This window comes from Coptis chinensis, chromosome 6, assembly GCF_015680905.1.
Source record: "Coptis chinensis isolate HL-2020 chromosome 6, ASM1568090v1, whole genome shotgun sequence".
Classification (NCBI taxonomy): domain Eukaryota; kingdom Viridiplantae; phylum Streptophyta; class Magnoliopsida; order Ranunculales; family Ranunculaceae; genus Coptis; species Coptis chinensis.
In genome coordinates this window covers 14,484,154-14,511,105 of record NC_141461.1, presented here as the reverse complement: position 1 = coordinate 14,511,105, position 26,952 = coordinate 14,484,154, and the positions used below count along the sequence as shown (strand labels likewise).

At 37.0% G+C, this 26,952-nt stretch overlaps 4 protein-coding genes across 12 annotated transcripts; 1 reads left to right on the top strand and 3 right to left on the bottom strand.

Annotated features, from left to right (window-relative positions):
- Window positions 1–2,341: 2,341 nt before the first annotated feature.
- LOC147491635 (uncharacterized) lies at window positions 2,342–3,307 on the bottom strand. The gene has a single exon (XM_086567294.1). The coding sequence runs from the start codon at window positions 3,305–3,307 to the stop codon at window positions 2,342–2,344; it is 966 nt and encodes a 321-aa protein (XP_086423420.1).
- Window positions 3,308–6,001: 2,694 nt separating this feature from the next.
- On the bottom strand, window positions 6,002–8,874 carry LOC147491634 (uncharacterized). Of its 8 annotated transcripts, none has more exons than XR_015199472.1 (5): window positions 8,725–8,852; window positions 8,190–8,631; window positions 8,025–8,087; window positions 7,564–7,803; window positions 6,002–6,703 (listed from the first exon to the last, which is right to left on the bottom strand). XR_015199472.1 is itself a non-coding variant. In XM_086567543.1 (4 exons), the coding sequence occupies exons 2-4, from the start codon at window positions 8,608–8,610 to the stop codon at window positions 7,718–7,720; spliced, it is 570 nt and encodes a 189-aa protein (XP_086423669.1). In that variant the 5' UTR covers window positions 8,611–8,616; window positions 8,725–8,874; the 3' UTR covers window positions 6,002–7,717. The 8 variants fall into 8 exon arrangements, 2 of the variants coding, with proteins under 2 accessions (XP_086423669.1, XP_086423670.1); XR_015199474.1 differs by having other exon boundaries at window positions 6,002–6,649; XR_015199476.1 differs by having other exon boundaries at window positions 6,002–6,270.
- Window positions 8,875–12,580: 3,706 nt separating this feature from the next.
- LOC147491633 (uncharacterized) lies at window positions 12,581–17,528 on the bottom strand. The gene is made up of 5 exons (XM_086566042.1): window positions 17,309–17,528; window positions 17,032–17,225; window positions 13,790–13,874; window positions 12,987–13,052; window positions 12,581–12,892 (listed from the first exon to the last, which is right to left on the bottom strand). The coding sequence occupies exons 1-5, from the start codon at window positions 17,390–17,392 to the stop codon at window positions 12,803–12,805; spliced, it is 519 nt and encodes a 172-aa protein (XP_086422168.1). The 5' UTR covers window positions 17,393–17,528; the 3' UTR covers window positions 12,581–12,802.
- Window positions 17,529–18,609: 1,081 nt separating this feature from the next.
- LOC147491632 (uncharacterized) lies at window positions 18,610–25,447 on the top strand. Of its 2 annotated transcripts, none has more exons than XR_015198916.1 (15): window positions 18,610–18,817; window positions 18,902–19,115; window positions 19,197–19,297; window positions 20,078–20,178; window positions 20,332–20,454; window positions 20,925–20,994; window positions 21,473–21,559; window positions 21,697–21,762; window positions 21,897–21,989; window positions 22,204–22,260; window positions 22,379–22,507; window positions 22,624–22,671; window positions 22,854–22,942; window positions 24,030–24,223; window positions 25,045–25,447. XR_015198916.1 is itself a non-coding variant. In XM_086566341.1 (15 exons), exons 2-15 carry the CDS (start codon window positions 18,911–18,913, stop codon window positions 25,148–25,150), a joined length of 1,512 nt encoding a protein of 503 aa, XP_086422467.1. In that variant the 5' UTR covers window positions 18,610–18,817; window positions 18,902–18,910; the 3' UTR covers window positions 25,151–25,447. The 2 variants fall into 2 exon arrangements, 1 of the variants encoding a protein (XP_086422467.1); XM_086566341.1 differs by having other exon boundaries at window positions 22,581–22,671.
- The last annotated feature ends 1,505 nt before the right edge of the window (window positions 25,448–26,952 follow it).

The following is a 26,952-nucleotide window of genomic DNA, read 5'->3' as shown; positions in this document are numbered from 1 at the left end:
ATACATAATTAGGGCTGTAATCTTACCATCCTTGTGTTTGATAAAGAAGGTATGGTCAGAATTGCTCTGTTTGTACCCAAAAACTTCATTGACTGTGTAAGTCTTCCAAACCAAGCTCTTGGAGACTGCTTTCAGGCCATACAAAGCCTTCTTCAGTTTACACACCTTCCCAACATCTTTGGGATGGTTCTTCACACCTGGAGGCATATCCATGTATACTTCCTCCTCCAAGTTCTCATTCAGAAATGCATTCTTCACATCAAGCTGGTGCAAGGGCCAATCTCTATTTGTTTGCAAAGTGAAATTAAAATCCGGATCAGTATTGATTTTGCTACAAAAGCGAAAGTCTCCTCAGAATCAATTCCATAACTGCAGTGTATCCCTTTGGCAACCAATCTCATTTTTATATCTATCAATAGTTCCATCTGCATTAAGCTTCACAGTAAACACCCAACGACATCCAACAATCTTCATTCCAACAAGGATATCAACTACCTCCCATGTTACATTCTTTTGAAGGGCATCAAATTCTTCATTCATTGCTTTTTTCCATTTTGAATCTTTCAAAGCATCCTGCACGTTACTAGGAATAGATACAGTAGATAATTGATTTATGACAAGTGCATGGGTCTCAGAAAGGCTATGGTTAGACATAGAGTTAGCTATAGGGTATTTAGCATTGGCTTTGATGTCTGGTTCATATTGTTTCTTAGGAACTCCCTTACTAGCTCTTTGTGATTGTCTAGGTTCAAGACTTTCTACCCCAACATACTCATTAAAGGTTATAGGAGGACCTGAGACGGAGCATTCTGATCGAGATCTTCAATTATTGATGTAAAAGGGGAAATGTCGTGTACTACAGTTTCAGATACATCCGAATCATGTGCTTCTGTCTCTATTGTTACATGATCAATTTCTGCTTCAGGAGGAACTTCAAATCGTTCCTCCAAGTATTCCAATTCTTCAAAGACATCATGATTCCCTTCACCGCCACTCTCCCCCTGAAGGGAAGACTGGGAAACTCCCCCTGAGTAATACGGGTCTGATTCATGGAATGAGACATCAAGAGATATATACATCTTGGCATTAATCGGATCATAACACCTATACATACCCCTTCTGAAACTCAGCATAACCCACAAAAATACACTTCTTCGCACGAGGATCAAGTTTACTTCTTTCTGGTTGTGGGATATGAACATAAGTTGTACATCCAAACACCCGAGGCTCCAAGTTAGGCATAGATGGGATGGACAAAAGTGTATAGAGTTTATGATAAGGATTCTGGAACTCAATTACCCGAGAGGGAGTACGGTTGATAACATAGGCTGCTGATTTCACTGCTTCACCCCAATAGGATCGAGGTACATTCATGCCAAACAGGGAAGCACGAACAACCTCCAACAATTGCCTGTTCTTCCATTCGGCTAAACCATTTTGTTGGGTACCAGAATTGGAGGTTTGATGACGAATTCCAATTCTTTTGCAAAATTCAGATATGAGGCCATTCACAAATTCTCCACCATTATCAGACTGAAAGACCCTGATAGATTGTTGATACTGCGTCGCCACCATTTTGTAAAAATCAGTAAACATCCCATATACATCACTTTTGTTTTTCAGTAATGACACCCACGTCATGCGAGTGCAATCATCAATAAAAGTCATATAACATCTAGCTCTAGAAAATGAAGAAACTTTGGCAGGACCCCAAACATTAGAATGAATTTTCATAAAAGGAACAGGACATCTATTAAAACTTGGTGAATAAGAAATACGGTGGCTCTTGGCTAGTTCACAAATGTCACAATGAAACTCAAACTCACTAACAACTGAAAATAACTGAGGTTGCAACCTCTTCAAGTAACTAAAAGATAGATGACCTAACCTACGATGTCATAACCACACAACTTCTTTTGCATTCTCAACCCTATTAACCTGATTAGCTTGCCCCAGAAAATTCTTTTGTTGCTCGCCAATTTCTGTCAAGTCCAGGTAGTACAATTTCCCCTTTCTAACACCATAACCAAGAATCTGTCGAGTCAGAATGTCCTGAAAAACACAGAAAGATGGATAGAATGTCACAGTACATGCAAGTGCGAGGATAATTTGACAAACAGACAATAGGTTATAAGCAAGGGATGGAACAACTAAGACAGATTCAAGAGTGAGGGTGTTAGATAACTCAATAAACCCTTCTCCGCTAACCAGAGTTGGAGTACCATCAGCAGTAGAAACAGCGGTCTGAGGTGAAGGTCTAAGATTTTTCACAAGGTTAGGGTCATTTGTCATATGGTCAGATGCACCTGAATCAATTATCCATGTATTATTCGAAATAACCTTACCATTCATACGATTTGCATACGACACTAGCCGAAGCATTCTCTCCATTCACAACATTAGCAATGGCGGCCTTGCTTAAATTCTTTCGTGGCCTCTTCGAGAAGTCCCACCAATTAGGATAACCAATCACTTCATAACATCTCTCCTTGCTATGACCTAAGTCTCTGCAAACACCGCATTTTTTATCTGCCCAAGGATTTGATTTACCTTTAGGATGGCGTGGAGGACTAGAGAAAACTGGAGGAGTTGTCTTGCTATGAACAGCTAAGACAGATGATTCAGTTAATACAGAGCGCCCCATAGCCTGTTTCTCATACTGTACCTTACGAATGTAAGCATAGCTTTGTTCTAAGGAAAATTTAGGTTCTTTCCGAAAAATCTCTCCACGCACCTGATCATACTCCTGATCTAGGCCACGTAAAAACATATGAACATGCATTCTGGACATCATGGACGTTTCATGGACTACAGCTTCAACACTGTTATTCTGGGAGGTCACCCTTTGATCAATTTCCTGGAACATAGCTACCAATTTGTTGTAATAGGAAGGAATAAGTCTCCCATTCTGCTTCGCTTCAAAACACTTCGTATTCAATTCAAAAATTCGAGTTTCATTAAAGTCATCATAGAAGGTCTTCTCCACAGCCTCCCAAATATCTTTTGCAGTAGGAAGACGAATATAACGGTTCATAAGAGAAATATCCATAGAATCAATAAGCCAGCTTTTTACCTTTTCATTATCTATTGCCCAAACTTCATATTCAGACGAATTCATAAGCGGTTCAACCTTTGCGCCAGTCAAATACCCAAGCTTTCCCCTTGCTCCAATCCGCATCCGCATGAGAGGAGCCCAGATGGTATAGTTGGACTCATCTAATGGAACAATTTTTGGGAACGTTGAGTTGTCTTGGGGGGTGTAGTGGTGATGAATGATGCTTGAAGAATTGTTGTCAGGTGCAGCCATTGCAGTAAAAACCGATTTAGGGTTTTGAAGAAAATAAAAAATAAAAACTTTGTGAGAGGGGTTTAAGATTCAAGGATTCAATGCAGCGGATTTCAATGGTTTGGCTCTGATACCATGTAGAACAAGAGGATTTAATTCAATTAAGTGTATATTTTCTTGATTGAATTTTAAAGATCTTACAATTGTTTATATAGAGTTTACAAAATAGGAAACAATACAATTCGGTGGGCTTGAGAAACACTGGGCGCAGGTCATGCCCCTAGGGCAAGAGGAGGCACAAATCGGTCTATCACTACCAACATCTCGAAAGCCTTAGAGCGCGTCAGTCGCCCTATACACACTATATACCGGGCACAAGTCAAAGCCTATACACGAAAAAACGATCACAACTTTCTACAGTTTATTCCAAAGGAAAATGTGAAATTGTGAAAATACGGAATTATGGATAGGCAACCTTCAATTTTGGGGCAAGCCCTAATAAAAGATCAATTGCGAACGAAGCCTTGTTGTTTTGATTGGTAGGATCAATCGATCAAATCACATTCGTCTCAAAAGAGAAATTGAATATCTTCCCTACTTGCTTGATGTTTACTTTAAAATTTTCGTATGGATATATTGTTCATATTAGCAGTAAGGATTCAAACTTAATTAAACCGAAATAAATAAATAAATAATAATTTTGTAATAGATTTTGGCTTTTGTAGAGAGAGATAAAGAGATCCCTGATTTCTTATTCAATTACTAGAAACGATTGGATCTTTGGCATAGTGGCGGTTCGTCTTGCCTGAATCAGATTTTGATACAATCTTGAAATAATTGTATTGAAAACACATACTATTAAGGCTTGAGGAGCCTTTGACCTCTTAATCTACACACAAATGCAAACTACAATAATATTCTTCGATCTCATCCCTAATTCAGTCCATAGTTACAACTATTTATAAGACTTGCATACTAATTTGCAACTACTACTAAACTACATACTAAACACATAATGACCACAACCTACTTACAACAAGTATTACCCACTACCCCATACTCCCATACATTTAACACAACAGATTTTCTGAAACTAAATACCTCAACTTGGTTGTACGATGACTTTGGCGCACATTGACATCGATCTTATATGTTACCTCAGTTTGGCGCATATTGATGTGACGAGAGATTTCTTCTGATATTTGCTTTCATGGTCGGTACCTATGTGATTTGAAATTTTAAACGTGTCTTAGTGGTATGTACGCATGAATCATGATCTAGTCCCAGGAGAGAACTCTTCTTGGCAATACCCTGAGTCTTGAAGCAATCTAGATCTAATAATATAGTTCTGCTTTCACTATAATCTGTGTACAAATATAGGGATTGCATACTGGGGACTGGAAGTGTTAGATCCAACTGTTGTTTTTTGTGGATAGACAAGTTGAAGTATTATACTCGTCAACTCGTTAGTATAATCTTACGAAGCAGACCAACTTAACGAATTGTAGATCTGTATTACAAAAACCAACGGGGTATTTTGACTCGGACGGCGCCCTCTGGAGCCACTCTAAACGTGTCTTGTTTGCTCCTGCTAAACCTTTTTCATACCACTGCACTACTAACGCTTCCGCCAATATGTCGTCTATAGTGCTTTCACAAACAAGGCTATCTCCACTGCATTGTCTTCTCATTCTCTTGCTCATTGGTGACAGCATAACCAAATTCAGCTATTCCAGCGCTCAGCTCTTCTTGAAGACGCAGATGAGTCGCTTGAGCAGAAGTATGGATTTGGCACTGAAGATCAAAATTGTCATCAGCAGCATCATCCACATCATCATCACGATGACAGCCATTTCTTATTTTCTCAGCATCTCAGCACCAGCGCTCCCTAGCAACAGTCGTTCCTCCCTAGCTATTCTCCTTGCCGTTTTAATCTAGGATTTCACCATAAAAAAAAACAAAAAAAAAAATCTCGGATCTCTTCTCAGGAGGGTTCGCAAGTATGAAGGGAGTAAGTCTGTCCCATTTGTCCACAACATACACATATTTACAGGCAGCACATTTGAGTTGGGGCATCAGGGTCGTCTTCACGATGATTAATTTAGTCCGAGAATTCCCACATGGCCACATCGATAGCACTGCACGTACTTCTTTATGAAGGTCTCAAGAAGTTCTGCCAGCTTAGCAGTTTCATGAGCACCATTCACAAGAGACACACCAGTCTTCTCATTAAACTTTGTTTGGGTTCCAAGTTCAACGCCAAGGAACTTTGTTGTATAAGAAGCAGGCCTGGCCAATGCTTTTGCAATATCAACCATATTAGCCACCTTTGTCCTGATGCTATTTCCACTGCCTTGATCTTGGTTATCATCTTAGGCATCTCAGACCTACGCAAGGCATCTCAGACCTACGCAAGGCATCATTGCCGTTTCCAGATCCTACGTTTCGCAAAGCCATCTAGTACGAAATAGCAATACTACCAGCAAAGTTTGCAGAATTTGGATAAGCGAATAAAGACTTTTGAAGAAAACCAACCCTAAAACTCATTTTTTTTTCTGTCTCTGTTGTGATAAACGACGAAGGAAAATAATGAGGAGTATTTTGAGGCAATGGAACAAGAAGGCCGCCAGCCAGAATAAAATGAAGCCGCTCACCAAATAACTCACCAGATCTTCTACACACAAACTCAATGTACTAAGATGGATAATACGAAACTCTCATGAACATTAAGTTACATTATAATCAACAAACATCCAACACAAAAATTGGCTAGAATTTTAAATTCAAACCACTAAAATGTATTTCAACATCCAATTACAATTCATGGAACAAAAAGGGAAACCAACACAGGCTAATTCCTAGATTTAATCTAGCTTGCGCAAGTATTCAGGTGCGACAGACAGTACAACATCGATCAGGCTTTACATAAAAATCCTTTCCAAGACTACTAGACATTGTGCCACAAGAAAAGTTGCAACCCAGTCCTGCATAGAGTACTCAGAAACCAAATCTCAGAGCAGCTTTAGTCAGAATCTACAATCTCAATCAGAAATATTTTCTCTTGGCCCAGTCATTACAATGATCTAACTCTAAATTATCATTAAAGTCTTCCAAATGAAAGAAAAAGTATCCCCATAAATAGGCTCCATCTGTTGATTCCTATTGGCAATTTTTTCATTGTTTAGTGGGAAACTCACTGGAACCTCATCTTCCATACAAAGAAAGATAAGGTCATGATAAAGCGGCCACATATTAACCAACAGCAATGCACTTGGTAGGAAAATTCCATCAGGTCCCACTATTATCTCGACTCTCAGGACACCCTCCTTCGGTTCTTCTCGTGATTAGAAAAATTGTGAGAGCCTTAAATAAGTAAAATTTGTCGTCAATGATTTGTTCTAGATATATGCATACCAACTGGGTACAGGCAAACAAAGAACAGAAAAGGTTAACAATGTTGAGATGATTAACAAACTATTCATGACAGAAAACAATACAACGGGATAAATGCCTGCCTATTACCGGGGTGTGTGGGGGATGGAGGCAGAAGAGAAAACAGAAAGGATGAATGCCTGCCTAGACAGAATATAAGCGTTCATGTACCAGTGCTATGCAAATATTACCCCGTTTAGGGAGGGGGAAAAAAAAGGGGTTGAGCTGAGCGTCTACCTAGCACTTCCACTAAGGTTGAAACTTTAACAGTATGTTGTACACATCCCCCACAAAACTGATATCTCAAAAAATTTAGGATTCAGTTATCAGTTTATCACCATCTAATTTGGAAATCAAAAGTGTTTACAGAGCATATGATCATGCCTACATATATCCCTGTGCAGCTGTGCCGATGTTGTCCATACCAACAGCCATAAGGAAACCTAGGCTAAAGATGTTGACACTTAAATTTGAATGTTGTGATTGCACATATGCATAGGATTCAAGTTTAGGGTCTAGAATTTTCATGATTTTATACTCGTGCTTGAAGGCTCTACACAAAGATGTTACACCAAAAAGTGAAAGCTGATAATCAGCTTATTTCATATTGTAATTTGTTATGTCATATTGTCATACCATCCAAACAAGCATAAATAGAGTCAGGAAAGTTGTTAAAGGGGCATAAATTAAGAACTGACATTCTACCAATAACGTTGATTACACTAGAAATATCACTGAAACTAACTGCTTCACAATAAAATATGTGGTCAAGTAGATATAAGGTATGGCAGATTACTGTATGCATCATAAGGTACGACATCAGATTCAAGTTAGATGTAAATTACCTTATCCTGTCCGAACACTATGCCCTAAAGAGATATGATAGACTAAAAGCACGCATTGGACACAGTAAGAAACTACTACTGGTCAGCCATGAGATGTATACCCCAAAGAGGGCTTAAATGATCATCCTTTTCTTTGATCTCGCATATGTTATCTTTAGCACTGTTTTGACAAATATGGCATGTCAGCATTCATGGCTCGAGCTTGACGCTTCATGTGAATCAGACGGATAATTTTGTGATCTAAGAAACAAACACCAACAGAACTATCAATTTACAGAAAGCTAACTTAAAAAGACTTACATGAACAAAACGATAAATTAACACGCATTGGCAAATTTTTTATGTAACACTTTTATAACTGATTTGAGATACAGTAAGCCACAAGTAACTTTACGACCCTTCCTTTCCTGATAAATCACTACATACTCTTATTAAGTATTTGAAGAGAGCTAACACATTACCTTCATTTTTATGAACAACCAATCGAGCTTGTCTCCTCACGTAAGATAAGCGCATACTCAATGCTATGAAAAGGACCAAAACAGCTGTTAATATAGAGATTTTCTTAAACTTTTCTATAAATAACTATTTGATATTATATTACATGAAACTGTAAAGATAACTACCAGGATTGGCTACGGTAGTAATCAACTCTTTTGATGCGGCATTGATTCTCCGGCGACGCATAGCAATAGCCCTTTGTTCCTTTTGTTTCTCGAGTTGCTCTTTGCTTAAATTTATTCTTTTTCTGTATTGAGACATACGAGTACGTTCTCTCTGTCGAGCTCTTTCTTCATCAGTCATACTCTGTCTCCTTTGTCTATCACGAGCTCGCCTTCGTTCTTTAAGCAGTACCTTCTCAAGTTCAGTCAATTCTCTTTTCGTTTCCCTTCCTCTTTGTTCAACTCTTTGCTCATCAGTCATTCTCTCTCTCCGTTGTCTATCGCGAGCTCTTCTTCTTTCTCTGTACCATCGTCTTTCATCTTCTGTCATTTCTGCTCTTCTTTGCCTATCTCTTGCTCGTATTCTTTCTCTTCGTTCTTCCATTTCTTACTGCCAATAGTTTTACTTTTATTAAATATTACATATATTTGGGGAAAATGTTAGTTATTATACAATGTTGAGAAATATAAAAAATGAAAAGAAAGTTTAAAGGGGTACCTCGGTTAAGTCTCCCTTATGAATGAGTTTCAAAGGAGGGATTTCTGTGTCAAAATTAGGGCTTGCAAATTGGCGCCAATAATATTGGGGGAAAACGTGTGCTTCTGTTTTCTATGACCAACAAGTGCCTACTGCAGTTATGTTTGACACAAATAGGAATGCAACCAGGCAACGCAAATGTACGAGTTGTACACATGCCACCCCACCTCAACAGTGTTTCTGGTAGTTTACAAATTTACAAAAGCCCATTTAGCACTTTAGCCAACTTGAACGCAGAACGGCCGGAATATCAATAATAATTGAATACAAGTTGTAAAGAACACCTAACCTATTACTTGCCTGTAACATGCGCGTGTTTTCAATTATAAGTAGATAGTCACGGAGCACTGTTCCTTTGCTCCTAAAGTGGGCTAATTTTTAGTTTAGCAAAATGGGCAGCTGAACCGGACAAGTAAATACACAAGGCAAAATAAAATCCAACAAAAACTAGCAAACATTGCAGTGAATTAACGTTTTGTTCACCGAATATAAGGTTGAATATCTAAGTAATAGATCAGTAGTTAGAAATTTTTGACTCTACCTTTGGTCCATAACCATAATTGAGTCATAAAAACAAAAAATATGAATTGATGATATGTTTCAAAATTCAATTGTGAGTAAACATGTCTTCTGAAACAATAAAAAATGATGTGGAAGATGTAAGTGATGAAGAAGACAGAGAACACCTATTTACCCTCGCAACATTTCGGTACCCTTTTTTAAAGAAAGTTTAGGTTAAAACGCTGAATTCGGCAACTTTCTAATTGAAACTAGGGAGTTTCTAATTATATATACCGCCCTCTTAAAGCTTTTTAGGGCTCTTCATAACACCGGCCACTTTTCTTTATCGAAAACCAAAACAACATTCACTCGTTTAATTATGTCTGGAGTGTCTTGGACTGATCCAATGGTTGAGGAGGCTGATCTAATGTTTTTGGAGGAGAAAGACCGAGTCAAAGCGCCTAGTTCTAGTTCTAGTTCCAGTTACATCCAAGGTATTCTGAGATCGAAGTCGTTTTCACGGAGAATTCGTAAGTTGACATGTGTTGTTCGTGTTGAAGTTGTTACCATCCAAGGTCTTCCTTCATCAATGGATAGGCGTTATCTTTCTGTTTGTGTTAGGAAGGAAGGAATCAAGCCTGGAGCAGTTTAGACGAAACAGGTTTGCCTTTTGCAAGGTGTGGCGGATTTCAATCAGACTTTGTCTAGAAAATGTCGTGTGTATTTCCATACTACTGGGGCTGGTATGCAGACACAATTCGTAGCACACCCATTACAAGTTGTTGTGCATGCTTATCCTCATAAGCTTCAAATTGGAAAACTTAAGGTGGAATTGGCTCATCTGGTTCAGGATTGTATAGCAAAAAGCTTGGGAGGGACGCTGCAACAGGACACAACTTTTTCCCTCTCTGGAAATGCTAAAGGAGGATTAGTAGTTTTGAGATTAGAATGTCAGTTGATAAGTAATGAACCTGAGGTACTAAAAGGTGGGAATTCTTTGTCTTCATTCGTCCGTAGGCTCTCACTATCCTCAAAAAATATATTTCATATTCACACTCCAAAGTTTGTAACTCCCTCAAAGACATGGGAAATATGGGAACAAAATGGTTTGAATCTTGCTGAAGAACCTACACAACCAAAGATTGATCGGTTAGATGCAGAAGAAGAAAGTGTAGCAATCAAGTATCTTAAGAGGCTCCAGGGAGGAGTGAGTGATCAGCAACATGTTTTATCAATGAAATGAGAAGGAGCTCAAGACAATGCAGAGGAGGAAGAGTCCAATGTTTTTCTGGCAGACCTTAAAGATACCCGGAATCCTTTCAGCTTCAAAGAAGAATATTTTCCAAACCCTCTTAAGCGATTGGAGAAACGTTTTAGGTGGAAAACTAAAGTTGATAAGCAAGATGTTTCATCTATGAAATGGGAAGGAGCTCAAGACAATGCAGACCTTGGGAACGGGTTGGGCTGTGTGGTTCCAACAAAAGACGGAGGCTACTTAACCATGATGAATCTTTTCACTGCAGAGGTATCAAGAAAAGAAACTCCAAAGCAGCTCTCAAAACCATTTGTTATTCCATATCTGGATGACGCTGAGTGGTTTTAGTGTCTTTGGGATGATGGCATCTGTTGGGACTGAACAGTTGAGCTCTGATATACTTTCTATAATGCCCAATACTGAATTGAATGGCAGAACGACACAACAGATTGCTTATGAAGGTATTGCTTCGGTAGTGATTCGAGGAAGGAACAAAGAAGATTCTCATTCAAGTCCGGCTCGTACTGTTGAAACAGTAAAAACCATGGCTACTGTGATGAATGCATTAAGGAAAAAGTGGATGTCATCTGATATTAGGTATGTACCTAAGGAACCATATACGATGGATGAGATACTTGCATTCTCCATGCAAGCAATAGAGGGCATGACAGTTGAAGCACTCCAAATTCAAGCCGGCTTGGCATGGCAGAAAAAGATGATCCTTATCCTTTGTGTCCACATGTTTGGAACAATTTGGCTAATACAAAAGGGCCAATTGAACCAAATCGACCTTTGGTAGCTGGCTTTCCATTCGAAAAGTGGTTAGAGTTGTGTACAACAACCATAAACAACGATGCAACTCTTAAGTGGGAGGTCCACTGTACTAATCGAGGCTATCCCAACAAGAGCCACACATGCCAAAAATGGTGACAAGGTGATGTATAAATTGAATGAATTATGTGTTGGAGGGTGAGAAGTGGTGTCACATGGATTGGAAAAGGCAGAAAGATATGCAAACCTGTACAGAAAAAGGTTGACGAGGTGCTAGGTGCTATGGTCTATAGAGTCGTGTACCGTGCAATATGATTTGCCCAAGCCTATGTGGCTCAAGCCTTTGCGACTACCAGATGTGAAGTTAGACAAAGATGGGGTATGAGTCTTGATTTGGTACATAAATTTTTAATATATGCTTTAGTCTTTCATACTAGTATTCACACAAGTTACTGTTATGTAAATTGCTCTAAGATTTTCTTTGTGGATATGACAGATTGAAGCCCTACGGCTAACACAGCATTTTGGTTGACAGCATGTTCAAAGTTTACTGCGGAGGCTTCAAGACATCTTTTGACAGCTTTCTATACTTTTGGCAAATCGACTTTGTTTATACTGGCCCAGTTGTTTGTTGCTCCCTTCTCCTCCTTGGGAATCAATGAAGTTCAATCCAGTCCACGGACAGAACCAGGATTTTAAGAAATTAAGAAAATTGTTTTAAATCAAACTTAACAATATATGATTGGTAATATTTATGTTAAATAGTAATATATATATGTAGTAATTTGAATGTTAGCGGCTCTGGCCCCTGTCCTGCTGTAGCTCCGTCCCTGTCTGGAACAGTGATATGAAGAGCAAATGACTATTTCACCATACAAATAGGAATGCAACTAGGCAACGCAAATGTACGAGTTGCACACATGCCACCCCACCTCAACAGTACACTGATGACTGAACACAATTACAGTGTTTCTGGTAGTTACAAATTTACAAAAGCCCATTTAGCACTTCAACGCAGAACGCCAGAATATCACTAGAATCGCTAGTCCACCTAAAAATGCAATAAATAATATGGTTCTGAAGTTGTAAATAACACCTAACCTATTACGGTATTACCTACCTGTATCACGGGCACGGCTACCTGTTTTCAATTACAAGTAGATAGCCACGGAGCACTGTTCTTTGCTCCTAAAGTGGTAAATTGGACTAATTTTTAGTTTAGCAAAATGCAGCTGAACCGGACAAGTAAATACAAAAGGCAAAATAAAATCCAACAAAAACTAGCAAACATTGCAGTGAATTAACGGTTTGTTCATAGAATATAAAGTTGAATATCTATTCCAATTAAGAACACCTGAAGGAACTTGATTTGCATAAATTGGGGGCTGAAATAGCAACGTCACATTATGTTTCTTATAGTTCGTTGTGGTATTACATATTTCTTCATACTTGACCGGACATTCATTGCATCAGAGGGTTTCAAGCCCCAACAAGTTTAAATTTTCCTATGCGCTACTTTCTTGACTTCATGAATTTAGGTCTTGAAGCCTTCTTTTCCATCTTTTCCCTTTTCTTCCGACTTTTTTCATCCTCCATCTCTCCCTGTACCACATAATAAGAGGAGTGGGATATAGAATGGTGAATCACAACGCAGGCATGCTGTAGGTTCTAAAAGAAAATGACTAACAAATGTTACCTCTGAACCATGAGACAAAAAACCTTTCAGCAGACCAGAAATTTTGTATGCGCCAAATGCTGGAATCTGAACAACACCGATCAAGTTAGATTCCTAAACTGACATCGCATTCCGACCTCCCAAGTCCATACTCTTGCCATAAACTACAATAGAAACTAAGTTGATGTTCTACAGTTTCAAAAAGAGCGCACTACATTAAGTATGCAACATACCTCCCTGGCTCCCTATAACAACAAAGAATGTCTATTGATGGCAAATTTATAGTCTGAGAAATGTAAATGCAGATTATACCCCAACAATAACCAGCTAATAGACAACATGCAACAGAGAAGCGCAGTGTGACATACTTACCCGCATGTCAAGAGAGTCAGACCAGTAGTTTGATCCGTCCCACTTAGATGATATTATTTAAATGAATGTAGAAAACGGTTTTGAAAAGGAAAATAAAGAAGCCGTCGAAGTAGGTTATTTGGTAAATCTAAATAGTTTCTGGCATCTGAACACGACTGAAGTCGTTCAATGGGTCACTTGACTAAGGGTCCTACTCCTTCCAAAAGCCATTGAAAACTAGATTTCAGGAGATATCCTATGCATGAGCCGACCAAGAAGTATGTCCATCAAGAAGGCACCTTTGGTGATATCTGCCCCTTACAATTAATATTATTTCACATTCTAGACTCTGATATGATTGTGATTTACCGCAATTTATAGTTGGATCAAATCCAACTACAACATATGCACAAGTAAACAATAATGTCATGTACTACATATGTTTACAAGAAACTGAGCTGAGGGAGTTTTACCACTAAGTATGTGTACCAAAATTTGCCAGATAAGATGGACATAAGCTGAACGAAGCTTGTAATGTAGATCACATCATGTAAATAACTGCAAGAAAAAGGAACCGTGAACTACAATAAAACAATTTCTAGTGCTGAGCAATAAAATCTGGGTAAAAGAGTAAAATAAAAAGAAAACCGATAATTTTTTTTTCAAGGGGTCCTAAAATATAGCAATCCTCCCTTGTTGGATTGTTGCCTATCTTGGTTCAACCTCAGATTAGTTCTGAATCAAGAGGCACTGTCCCAGCAAAACCAACACAAGAAAACGATTACACCCTTTTATCACAGTGTGTAATCAATTATAATAGACACATTCAATTTTGGAGCATAATTGGAAATTGAGTAAACGAAAAGAAAATAAAACAGACAGAATTGATTTTAAAAGGTTCTAATAACAACAGAAGCAACCTTAGTTGCCTATCCTGGTTTTAGATTGCAGATCCATTCTGAATCACATGGCATTCTTCCAGAAAAAAGAGGTTGGGACAGTAATGATGACATTCTATTATAAATTAACCTTTCAATTCAATCAGTTAAAGATCTGTTATTACTTGTATGGGAACAGAACTATCAATAATAGATTAGAAGGACTAGGAATGACCTAGTGAGGCAGGTTCATATATCCATCTTTAAGGAGGTAGGGGAAGACAAAAAGGGATCCTCAGCACAAAGTCTCCCTAGGGCCCATACAGTTATGAAAAAGGACCAAATTAACAAATAAAAGTAAGGCACACTGTGATTTACACGTCTTTTTCAAAAACAGAAGTGGTATAAACCACCTCCAGGAAAAAGGGAAAATTGGTCATATTGATGAGATATATCTGACTCCCGACATGTAATAGATTACAGATGCGAAATGACCATCCCAACAAAAGCACAATAAGGGACCCTAACTCTAGACACAATCTCCCAATTCCCACTGATTGGGATTCTTCTTGTCCTTTCACTTGGTTCTAGATTGGACACAAACATGGCATATCAAAGAAAGTAAGTAATTCCTGGATTATTCACGTGAGAAGCAATCTCTAGTTACCCTTAATACCTCAATTAAGTGCATCCAAAAACAATAACAACCGTGAAGAAGTGTGTAAGCTCGTGAAAAGAGGATAACATGAATCCAGAGTTGACGATTCAGTATAGCAAGCATAATACTACATCTATAACAATGTTTCAATGTTGATACAGGATACAGATTTCAACATCAATATTTGATTAGTTCTCATTTCCTCTGGCAGGATTTCTAGTTTTTGTCCAACAACATTCTTTGTAGGTCTAATCAGCAAAAGTGTGTAAATAGTATTATATCAAGTACAACTCTGAGAACCTTTCAGTGCAAAATGCCTGTATACATGTCGCTAATGTCCAAGGTGTTTTAGAATTATAAGAGATATGGGACATAGTAACACTTTTGTCCAAGGTGTTTAGAATTGTAACATAGGTTATATTGTTAGTAAGTCATCCTAAAAACGCAGGCGGGTGCACTATGAAAATTTAAAGTGATTGAGCTTTCTCTTCCCCAAAATGTACTCCTAACATGGTTAAATGCCAAAGACTGTAATAGAGCATCTCTTTCGAAGTTATGTACCATGCAACAACTCCAAATAGAATGAGTAACATGTTTTGGAAAAACGAAGAAAAGGCTGCAGCAATGACATCCATGTGCTGTTTGAGTTGCAGCCTCGTTATCTTTTATTAAGAGCTCTCGTCCGAACAAAGGCCTTGGATATATGTTATATAAACCTCCCGCAGAGTTAGAATTGTCGCAATCAATCTGGCAAATCACATCCAAGTCCGGAAATAATGAACTGTCTTCCTTTTAAGCATCTCCCATACTCCCACCAGACGTGAATTACATTTGTAGTAGCGAAAATGAAAGATCAATTTGCGAGAAGGCAGCGTGTGAGGCCATTTTGTACAGAGAACGGGAGTGGCTTATCACTGAGAACGTATGCAATTAAGTGCTTGCTTCAAACAGCCAACCAAGTTACAGACATTAGCCTGTCAACTGTTTAACCTCAAATTTTACATCTTATGCTAGTGACTGAGGGAAACACATAGACAATCAAGTATCGCTTAGATCTAGATCATACAGTGGACATCTCAATTCAATGAGTTCACCTTTGATTTACGAGGGAAGGAAAAGAAAAAAAAACTTACAAGGTGAACACGCATCTCCAATATCATAGTATACTTCTGAATTTTGAGCCACTAGATGTGCACTATGTCTAGTCTAGCCTTCTAGGATTTTGTCTCATAAATCGTTTTCGACAAAACGTAAGATTGCCGCTTTACCATTATCATTGGCCGTTGGAACTGAATAACTAATACTGTTCTGTTGACGAACCATGGATAGCCGTTAGGGATACAAGTGCAATCCACAGGAGAAATGTTTTGGGAAACAGGTTTCCATGTACAGGAAACAGATTTGTGTAATGGGTTTTTACATGTATGGAAAATATGTATTTTGTTTGTTGGTTTACAATTTTAACTCACTAATATATTTAACCGAAAAAATAGAATACCAATTTCAATTAGAAGATAATCCTAGAGAAGTGACTCAAGTGAGTACGAAGTACTCTCTTTAACTTCGTTCACTACTTTCCAAATTCTAATTGTTACTTTCTGTTCCACTACTAGTTTAGTAACCTCTATCAGTAAACTAAAACCGCAGATAATATTACATAGTGTACATGCATGTTTGAATGAATGTGTACGCAGACACAAAATTTTCTTCTATCATATTCCATTGCTTTTCTTGTTTTCCGAATTTTACACTCTTCATCAGTATTTTATGTGCATTGCCATATCAACATTTGAAAATTAGACTCTTAGTGTTGTTAAGCAATCACCTTAAAAATTTTATGAGTTAGGCCCACAAACAAGCCTAGTTGTTTGACATGCCTAAGCACCAATCTACTTGAAGATGCACTTGAAGCAGAGGTAAAATTCTTATAAATGAGTATTCAAACTTGTTGGTTTCTTTTACTAAATTTTTATTGACACTGGAGGTACCTACAATTAATGGGGTGGAATATGGTGATACGGAGTTGTAAAGCAACGCTTTCTTTTTAATCACTATAACTAAATAATAGTCATAATCCAGTTTCCTACATATGCAGGTAGATATTGTAAGTCTTTTAACATGCCCACTAATATGAAAGACAATCACTTTGTGAAATATAAATATGAGAAACAAGACATACCCACAGACGCCACCAGTACTCATATCGAATCCACCATCAATAAGATCTCCATCATCACCATAAGCTGGTTTTGCCATATTAGCTAGTTGTTGATACGGAATTGCATATGCCACTGATGTTACAATAAGTCCAAACCAATGTTTCCATGTGACACTTGAATGGAATACTATCATTCTCACTAATACATATATAACCTGCCAAAACAACAACAAAAATTATTGAATTAAATTAAAATTTAAGATAATAGTAATAGAAAATAAAAGGGGAGAAAAATTACATTGCAGATGATTATGATGCGAAGAAGCTTTGCCATGTGTTTACTGTTTTCTTCTTTTCTTTTCTTTGCTCCCTGGTTAGCCATCTCTCTCTCTCTCTCTCTCTCGAAGATTTATTCAGATTCTGTAAAATTTCTGATAGTGAACGAAGGGAGTGGGTGTACTTGGGCTTGGGCTTGGGCCTGAGAGTCAGGCACACTTGTCGCCTACTATTTGATGTGCATACCTACACGGCTACACCACCATAGTGACATAGTCACATCAAAATTTGAACCATTTTGGTGATGGGGTATACTTAATGATTTGTTCATATTATAAAATATCAGGTCAGATATATACGTATTTATCGATACTCAATTTCTTGATATGTATGGTGGATATATTCTTTTTGAAATATTTTACATTGTTTCACATACAAATATCATAGATATATCCAAAATATCGACAAATATCATAAATTTATAGATATTTCTTGATATATCTTTTGTATTTATTTTAAATATAATGGTAAATATTAAATAAAATTATTATCTACACAAAATATCATTGAAATCATCAAAATATCTATGATATTTACAGTCTCATATATCTCTACACATATCACGATATTTTTGTATCCATTGCTAAAATCTCGATAAATATCGCAAAATAATCGAATGAGCGAAGCGAACGATTTTGGGAGAAGGGGGGCTATGCGAGACAAAAACCAACTTGGTTGGGGTCTGTCTGTCTTCTCATCTTCTTTTTTTTTTCGCCCAAATACCTTTCTTCTTCATCCATCTCTCTCTCTCCTGCATCACCCAACTCTCTCTCTCCCCCGCAGCTCCGCTCACTCCTCACTGCCACGCAGTATACTAGTATTTAATAATATTTTGTACTATGGATACGTTGGCATCTTAATCACTATCGCAAAATCCAATATGAGTCGTAGCGAAATGCAGTTTCCCAATCTAAAGCGGAAAATAGAATGAACAATAATTTTGCAGTTGGTAAGCCGCATCTATAAACCATGTTCATTCCAGGTACAACTAAAAGCAGCCGTTCCAAACATTAATTAAAGCTAACTAAATACCAAAAATTGTGCACATAGACACTGATACATTACAACAACATGTGTGTATATTCGTGATTTTGACTTTGGTTAATGCCATGTTTAATGCACGGTTTTGACTTTTGAAATGGTAGTATCCAGCCGTCTAGTTAATCAGATTTTATCCCCAACAAAAAGGGGGCTTTTGATGACGTAATTACACGTATGGAAGTCTTTCTCAATATCTGAGTATCTGACACAACAAACACAACTGAAAAAGAAAGTACAAACCACCTCCCATTCTTCCCCTCCATTTCTAATAATAAACTTGTCTCTTTCTTATCTCTCTGAAACTTAGACAAACATACCCAAAGAAGAGGAAGAGGAAGAAAAAAGAAAAAGAGAGCTCCTTTTTTATTTTCTTCTTCTTCTTCTTCTTTTTATACATACAGAAGTGATTGAGCTGAAAAGATCAATTCAAGTATGTAATATCCTACTTCTTATTGGTTATATGGATTCCCCTGTTTTTGTTCTAATTATATGATATATTTATTTTGTTGAAAAGGCTGTAAAGATGAGAAGAGCATTTCAATCTGTTGGGCGTATTCGTTCTGCGTATTTACTTCAAGAAAGATATATTTCATGTAGCGGGGTTGGTAGAGGAAGACTAATGCCTGTGACTAATGCAATTTCACAACTGGACAGATGCGAGAGACAGATAAGCTCAATTTTGATCTCAAGAACTCTGTACACACCAGCTGCCCGAGATTCTTCTGGAGGTTCGAATCTTTCTGACCTTTTGATAGTTTTGAACTTGCATTGCTTATTGAGAATGATTGGTTGTTTGTTTTTTCTTTTAGGTTCGCCTGATTCGAATACAGATGCAATTAGAGGAGGTCCTCTTGTAGAGTATGCGCGTCGAATTGCTGCAGGCGAACTTGTGGATGGTGATAATTGTCAGGTACGTATATCAATACTTAAATACTTCAAGTTAATTAGAATTGAATCCTGCATCACTTCTGCATTCCAGTTACATGAAGATATTTAATTGTCTCATCATTCATAAGATCAAACTAAATAGTAGGGATATCTCAAACAAGAATAAGGCAATCTCAACCAATGGTCCTAATCAGGTGTTATGGGTATGGGTGTGTGTTTTCGTTTCTGCTGGGGGGTTCTTTTATGAATCATTCGAAATTAGAAAGGAAACAAGGGGCTGTTAAACATTAGATTCTTAAACAGATTTAATTTAATTTAATTTAAATAGAACAATCCTTATTCTGATAAAATTGGACGGCTCTGGGACGGAAGGATTCGAACCTCCGAGTCACGGGACCAAAACCTGTTGCCTTACCGCTTGGCCACGCCCCATTTAGATTTCTATTCAACACTAATAAACACTAATATAGGTATTGGCTGTTCGTCAATTCCCGCCCAAATATCTATGGAATCCATCCGATTGTTGCACCGATTTGACACGTGTAGTTGTAAAATTAAACTTAATTTATTGATCATTACTGTACATATGCTTAATCTGTCCTATTTTACAACTACAGTATTTTTGGAACTGAAATGATGAGGGACCTTAGCATATATTCTATTACGGTTAAATGGATATCTAAAAATGATTGCAACACACTATAAATTTCACAAGCACAATGGCTAATCCATGAAGTTTCTATTCTCACCTGTCCCACTGTCCTGTCCTTATCAGAAAATACTCTTATTTTGAATATTGCAGATAGGTACCATAAGAGAACTCCAGAGACTTTACGATGAGCTTGTTGAGTCGGCTAATGCCTGTCGGTTGGATAAATATGCGACTTCTGAGAAAGCAGGGAGGTAATTTTTCTAGTATAAGCTAATAATCTCTTGTTTCTGGATACTTTTTGACATAGCTGAGATGAAGTTACATCTTTCCATGGACATTTTCTTAAGATATAGGCTTTCAGTTTCTTTTTGCATCTCTTAATAATTCACTTGCATCCTCTCCAGGAGTAGGTGGTTTTGGTCTCGTTTCATCCCTCAGTCTTCTTACTCAGCTGTCAAAGGACTTTATCTTTATGGTGGAGTGGGAACTGGGAAAACTATGCTCATGGACTTGTTTTATGAACAATTGTAAGTCTGATATATTTAGTGGTTCTTTGTTCTTAGATTCCTCCATTAAGAAACATTGTAGAATCCTTGGCTGGAAAGAAGCGGGACTATTCTTTTGAGGAGACTAAAAAAAACAAAATTAGTGGGTGCAACTAAATGGAAGTTAAATTTTTTTTAAGCTAACCATTCTTCAGCGTTTAGAAGTTTATCTTAAAGTAGAAGTCAATTCATTATTCATTACTACACCAATACTTACTCTAAGATTCTTGACTCTTGACACAAAGGCTTGTTTTTAGATTTAGACTCATTTTCTAAAACGTTTACAACAACTACAAGTTTTTAAGCACACAATGTTTCGACGATAATGTAGATTTTGAATGAGACCTATTAAACTATTTGAGGATATCAGAAAACATACTATTTTATGGTTGTTTTCCACCATTGTTCACTAGGCTTTGTAGATGCTAACATTTTAAACTTTATTTGGCCAGGCCATCCAACTGGAGGAAAAAGAGAATCCATTTTCATGACTTCATGTTGAATGTCCATAGCCGCCTGCAAGTAAGAATACCAACCTGCTAATAATATATCTGGAAATTTCAACTAATGGATGACACCTGTCATATGAACATTATTCAAATATCATACCAGTTCAAACTGTCTCAATACAGATCAATGTCCAAGAAGGCCTATGTGACATAAGTTTCTTAAAGTTTATTCCATGCCAATGCAATGTTTTATTCCAGTATGTTGCTCTTGCCAATGGTCTTTACTTGTATTCATTGTATTACTAGCTATGGCTTCGTCAAAGAAATTTTTGTTGATCATTGACTTGGATTGACACATAGGACTATAAACCTTCAGTACAGTATCAACAACATGCATATAGGTTTTGTTGGGGAAAACCATGGGACTTTCTTGTTCGATTTTTATTTATTACTTTGTTTTATGAAGTGTCGCCTTTGTACGGCATTTGATACACACCACAAAGTTTAAGCTTCAACAATATATATTTAATTAGGTAGTTCTGTAATTGCAGAGGCACAAGGGTGTGGCGGATCCACTCGAAGTTGTAGCAGGAGAGATATCAGATGAGTCGATTTTGTTATGTCTTGATGAATTCATGGTACGTTAATCATACAATGGTAGGGTTTTTTTTTTTTTTTTTTTTTTTTTTTTTTTAAATCTTTTGCTTGGTATGTTATCTGATACTACTTCGTTGGGCACTTTCCCACTTTCCATTTCCCCATTTGAATTTTGTAGGTGACTGATGTCGCTGACGCATTGATATTGAACCGCCTTTTTGGACATTTATTCAGCAATGGCGTTGTAAGTGGTAACATAAATTTCATGAATTCTGAAGTCAAGGGCTATCTTATATTCAAGACAACCATTTGAGTTCCAGCTATAATGAATGAATTCTTGTTTTTGCGCATGTTGGTGTTGGTGGATGGGAAATATAGATTCTGGTTTCCACTTCAAATCGTGCACCAGATAATCTGTATGAAGGGGGTTTGCAAAGAGATCTTTTTTTGCCCTTCATTGCATCCCTAAAGGTATTAAATGGAATTTATTTTATTTATTATTTTTATTTTTATCCCCAATTTCTTGGCGAACACTCAAGTCCAGGCGTACTTTTTGTTAATATACTTAAGGACCTTTAAACATACAAATTAATTCTCTTATATTTTCTCTCAAATTTTATTTATCAATCCACAATTCCAACAAAATATAACATGCTTGCTCCGTACATCTGCTTCTTGAATGTAGGAAAGATGCGTGGTTCATGAAATAGGTTCTTCAGTGGACTATCGGAAATTGACTTCGGTATTTATGCTCGTCATCCCTTTAAAGATGATGCTAAACATCCATCATCCATTTCAGTTTCCACTTTCTAGTATGTCCCTAGTATTAAACAAATTCTCACCCGTCACTTGTATTATAGGCCGGGCAAGGTTTTTATTTTATTGGAGAGAGGTCGTCCGATCTCCTAAAACTAAAATTTCAACAGTTAATTGGGGATCGTACAGCTTATCCACAAGAGGTGGAGGTTGTCATGGGACGGAAATTGCAGGTTTGTGATCTCACTTATGTGGCCATGTACAGTATTATACAAAACGGTTTTACCCAGCCATGCTTTATTCCAGGTTCCACTTGGAGCTAATGGATGTGCCTACTTTTGTTTTGAAGATCTTTGTGAAAAGCCTCTTGGAGCTGCAGATTATTTTGGATTATTCAGTAAGTTAGTTCTGTCTGTCTTGCAACAGGCACTGTGTTAAAGAAGTCGTGCTTTCTTTAAGCAGGCCCTAAAAACCGAATTTACATTGAATATGAGAAAACCACATTGTGCTATGAAGTGATGAAATCCTATATTCTTATACTCTTTATATTATTTCTTTGATACATGATTCTTCTGGCAGAGAATTTCCATACTCTGGCGTTGGAAGGTGTGCCTATGTTTGGGCTCCACAACAGGACATCAGCATATCGGTTTGTCACTCTTGTTGATGTATGTTCTGGTTCTACTACTGCGTCTACCTGCTTCTAAATCTATATTTTTACCAGATTCTACATCCTTTCATTCTTTTTGAAAAAAGTTAACTATGCTCCACAGAAGGGGCTAATACTGACTTGCATTTACGACTTCAACTTCATTTTTCTACCTAACTTTTAACTAGGTAGCATTATCTAGTTCAACTAACAGTTCTTCTGTCATCTACTCAGTAAGATTAATATATGACAAGCTCAAAGAAAGTTACCACAAATTCCAACCAATTTGTATACTTTTTAATAAGATGTTTAAGATATACACCCAGTCAGGCTTTCTCTTAAATGGGAATGTCTGTTAATGGACATGTTATATAGTATTTTGAGCAGCTTATATAGTGTCTTGCACAGTTTATATAGTGTTGTCTGTTAAACAAGTTAATAAGCGTAAATTAAAAAGCTGTTCAAGACACTATATAAGCTGCCCACGGACATGTTGGACATGTCCGTTTAAGAGAAAGCTTGTACACCCAGTAACAACAAAATCACCTTATTATGAATTTGGGGGAGTATGAATTTCATTGCGTCCCAATTACTGCTTACGATGTTCACATCTACTCTGTAAGATTAATATATGACAAGCTCAAAGAAAGTTACCACAAATTCCAGCCAATTTGTATGCTTTTTAATAAGATGTTTTAAGGATATACACCCAGTAATAACAAAATCACCTTATTATGAATTTGGGGGAGTATGAATCCCATTGCTTCCCAATTACTTCTGCTTGGTGATATGTTGTACAAGAATCCCGAACTCCTTTTGATAAAGGAAAAGTTAACACAACTTTTTAGCAATCAATCATACATGATTAGGAAATGGAGCTGCAGTCAGCCTTGCCTTTCCTTTTCCAGTTTACATTGTGATTATGGTTTAAAATTCATTAGGCACTATCTGATATCTGTAATTATACAATGTCTATACATGTCAAATAAACAAAAGATTAAGAATGCAAAAGCCGCAAAGTTTAAAGTGATGTCTTCCATACTTAGCTGCATTGTTACAAGAGCTGTGATACAAAACTGATGCTTTGAGTTCTATTGTAAACGTAGGTGATGTATGAAAACAAGGGAAGGCTATTATGCTCAGCGTCTGGTACTCCATTCCAATTGTTTGAACGGGTTGTATCAATCTCTGACGCTCGACAAATGTCTCCTAGAACCTCTTCACGATCAAGAAGGAATGACGACATTGAACTTTGTGTGGACAATGAACTGGGATTTGCAAAAGATCGCACCATTAGTAGGTATGATACTCTATTAAAGATGATACAGACTGTTGGAACTTTGCATCCAGAGCAAGAAATATTATTTACTTCATTTGGTTCTGAGATCTTATCATGATCTTTCTACTGCATCTGAAGACTCCTTGCATCCCTGTTTACTGGATGATGTCATATATATTTCGTTTTATACTTTTTAGTTTTGACATTCTATTCCAGCTTCTTATCCATACATGTCAGACACTCCTGGGTTTTAAACTTGATACTTGTTTGTCCAACAGTATCGACTAGAAGATTCCCTTAGATATATTAGTCGAGATACCACTATCTATAATAGTCTTATTACCAATTACCAATCTGCTCAACTCATTCCATAAAGAAAGAGATAGCCTGATCGACCGCAAGTCCGCAACGCTTGGTTTCCCCAACTCTCCTACCTAAACTAACCAAGAATTTTTTTTTTTGGAAAGGAGACATTGTATTAAATGTCCCTAGATATTTCATCCACTAGGATCTTTAGATATCCTATTGATAATGAACTTTGTTTGCTTGTGAATGCGAAGAGCCGAAGAGCATCTTCCCTATGTATAACCTCAATTTTTCTCCAAACAGTGATAAAACTACAATTTTCTCCATTAAAGTCAATAATGCATTTTTTTTCTCCCTGTAGCCCATAACTCGTAATTGCATTTACACGGGAATCTTCTTATTTGGATAAATAGTTCTCTTCCCATACACTCTAGTAACTTTAACTTGTAAAGTACCATAACTTAATGCAAGTAAGTCCGGAATTCTGAAGTCAATATAGGCAGCCCTGACAGGTTGAAACTTTCTTCTCATTGCAGATTAACAGAAATGAACAGCACAGAATACTTGGAGCAGCATGCTGCTATGTGGGCAGAGAAACGATTATCAGAAGAGAACAGTAAAGAGGATGCTTTGGTAGCATAGGGGAAGAGGATGTCTGTCCATGTTGAATGTAATGTGTTATTTGTAGCATTATGTGAAGTTAATCAAAGTCTACCCAAATGTTCCTTGTTTCCCAACACCAAAAAAAAAAAAAAAAGGAAGAAGAAAGAGGGAGAGAGAAAAACGAGAGAAGAGAATCATTGTTGTAATAGTCGTCTGGTCACTGTTAATCAAAGTGAAACCCCCAGCAATATAATGCATAGTTGTTGAAATGATACCTTCCAAAAATAATTTTGTTGTAATGAGTTGACTTTGCTGAATATAAGTTACATTGTCTAATGATCATGTTTTGTCTAAATTATCGGAGGGAAACCTGATAACTTACTGAGCTGATTAAAAGCACTGAGCCAAGAACAAATGAAACAGGAAAACAAATGAGGTTGTTAAGCTAAATAACTGATGAACATGTGTATAACAGCATAAACCTTCATGAGGTGACTAAAAGTCGCGTCTTTAAAGGGCCAAAGGTTTGTTTTGATGTTTTCATCAAGGCCCCAATAAAAATGGAACAAGGCAATGTAGTAGTAGTAGTTGTTGAAGTTATCTAAACTTTTGTTGATAGCAGTTACCAAGACCAAGTTTGCATATGTTGCCTCAACATCATGAATTCGTGTGAAATTATGTTAGTTTTCGCCCAGTTATTGCGGAATAATTTATTGGTTGCCAACAAATCTGTACACTTGATAGCCGGGTCATTTGGAAGCCTCCTCGCCTGCAAATTTAAATTTCCTTATTTACTTAATTTAGAAATATTTCTCTCACTAAATTTAGAATAAGTTCTATTTTTATTAATATAATTTGAATAAGATTTTTTTGTTTATTAATAATTTAGAAACACTTCTATAATGTCACTTAAATTAAATAATCACCTATTTTTCATATTGAAATTAAAACAAATCCTATTTTATTATTGATAATTTAAAAGAATCTTTCTAATCTCACTCAAATAACATAATTATCTTCCATTTTGTTTAAAATAAATAAATAAATGAGTCTCTCCTATATAATTACAATTACCATTTCCAATTAGAATCCAAATAAATCATGCTAACTATTGACCTGCAGGGACGGGCTTCAAGACTTAAAAACACCGATGCGTAGTAAGATTTGCATACTTGTTTCATACTAGTACAGTGGTACAAATTTACCGTGAGAGTGTCATGCGTTGCGGACTTAGCGAAGTTAAAAAGGCTGGCCGAAGTCTTTGGGCTTTTAAGAAGCGATGGATCTCAAGTATAACTCGCCAATGCTTCGGTGTTGCTTATCAATACTCAAAATCGCATTTTGATTATTCTTTATGTCTCAATTTTTCTTTCTTTAGTTTTTGGTTTTTATTTATTTTATTTGCTTGCTCCGTTATCTAAAAAGACAAAATAAAGGATGATTTTGGCTTTCGGCTATGGTTGCCTTTTTTCTGAGTGAGATAATGTGAAATGTGATGCAGTGTAAATGTGTAATGGAAGAGCTGGAGAAGTATGATACCCATTACTCAAAACCAGAAAGGCTGAAGAAACCTGTGAAAGTCTTTGGTTGTTGGGGTATAATGACACAAGGGAGAAATGTGATGGAATCATGGAAGTCAGGGAATAAACCTTTTTTTTTTGTTCCCCTACTATCCGATATGCAATAACAAAATGTGTTCTATGAAATGGCCACCATGCATGGTAAAGTCCATTAATCATAATCATGTGAACAAAGGTCCACTTCTAATTATTGCGTGGTCCGCGATCTATATCCACTAGCAAACCTAAGAGAAAAAAACAAATGAAATAGAACATATTAGC

Coding starts and splice junctions, on each gene's coding strand:
- LOC147491633 (XM_086566042.1), bottom strand. CDS start 17,392: ATGGCTAACCAGGGAGCAAAGAAAAGAAAAGAAGAAAACAGTAAACAC. Junction 13,875..17,031: donor AGTACTGGTGGCGTCTGTGG/GTATGTCTTGTT, acceptor TTTTTCTTGCAG/TTATTTACATGATGTGATCT. Junction 13,053..13,789: donor TTTGGTACACATACTTAGTG/GTAAAACTCCCT, acceptor GGTGTTGTTCAG/ATTCCAGCATTTGGCGCATA.
- LOC147491632 (XM_086566341.1), top strand. CDS start 18,911: ATGAGAAGAGCATTTCAATCTGTTGGGCGTATTCGTTCTGCGTATTTA. Junction 20,179..20,331: donor ACTTCTGAGAAAGCAGGGAG/GTAATTTTTCTA, acceptor CATCCTCTCCAG/GAGTAGGTGGTTTTGGTCTC. Junction 21,560..21,696: donor TATGTCTTGATGAATTCATG/GTACGTTAATCA, acceptor TGAATTTTGTAG/GTGACTGATGTCGCTGACGC.
- LOC147491635 (XM_086567294.1), bottom strand. CDS start 3,307: ATGGCTGCACCTGACAACAATTCTTCAAGCATCATTCATCACCACTAC.
- LOC147491634 (XM_086567543.1), bottom strand. CDS start 8,610: ATGGAAGAACGAAGAGAAAGAATACGAGCAAGAGATAGGCAAAGAAGA. Junction 8,088..8,189: donor TACTACCGTAGCCAATCCTG/GTAGTTATCTTT, acceptor TCCTTTTCATAG/CATTGAGTATGCGCTTATCT. Junction 7,804..8,024: donor GGTTGTTCATAAAAATGAAG/GTAATGTGTTAG, acceptor TTTGTTTCTTAG/ATCACAAAATTATCCGTCTG.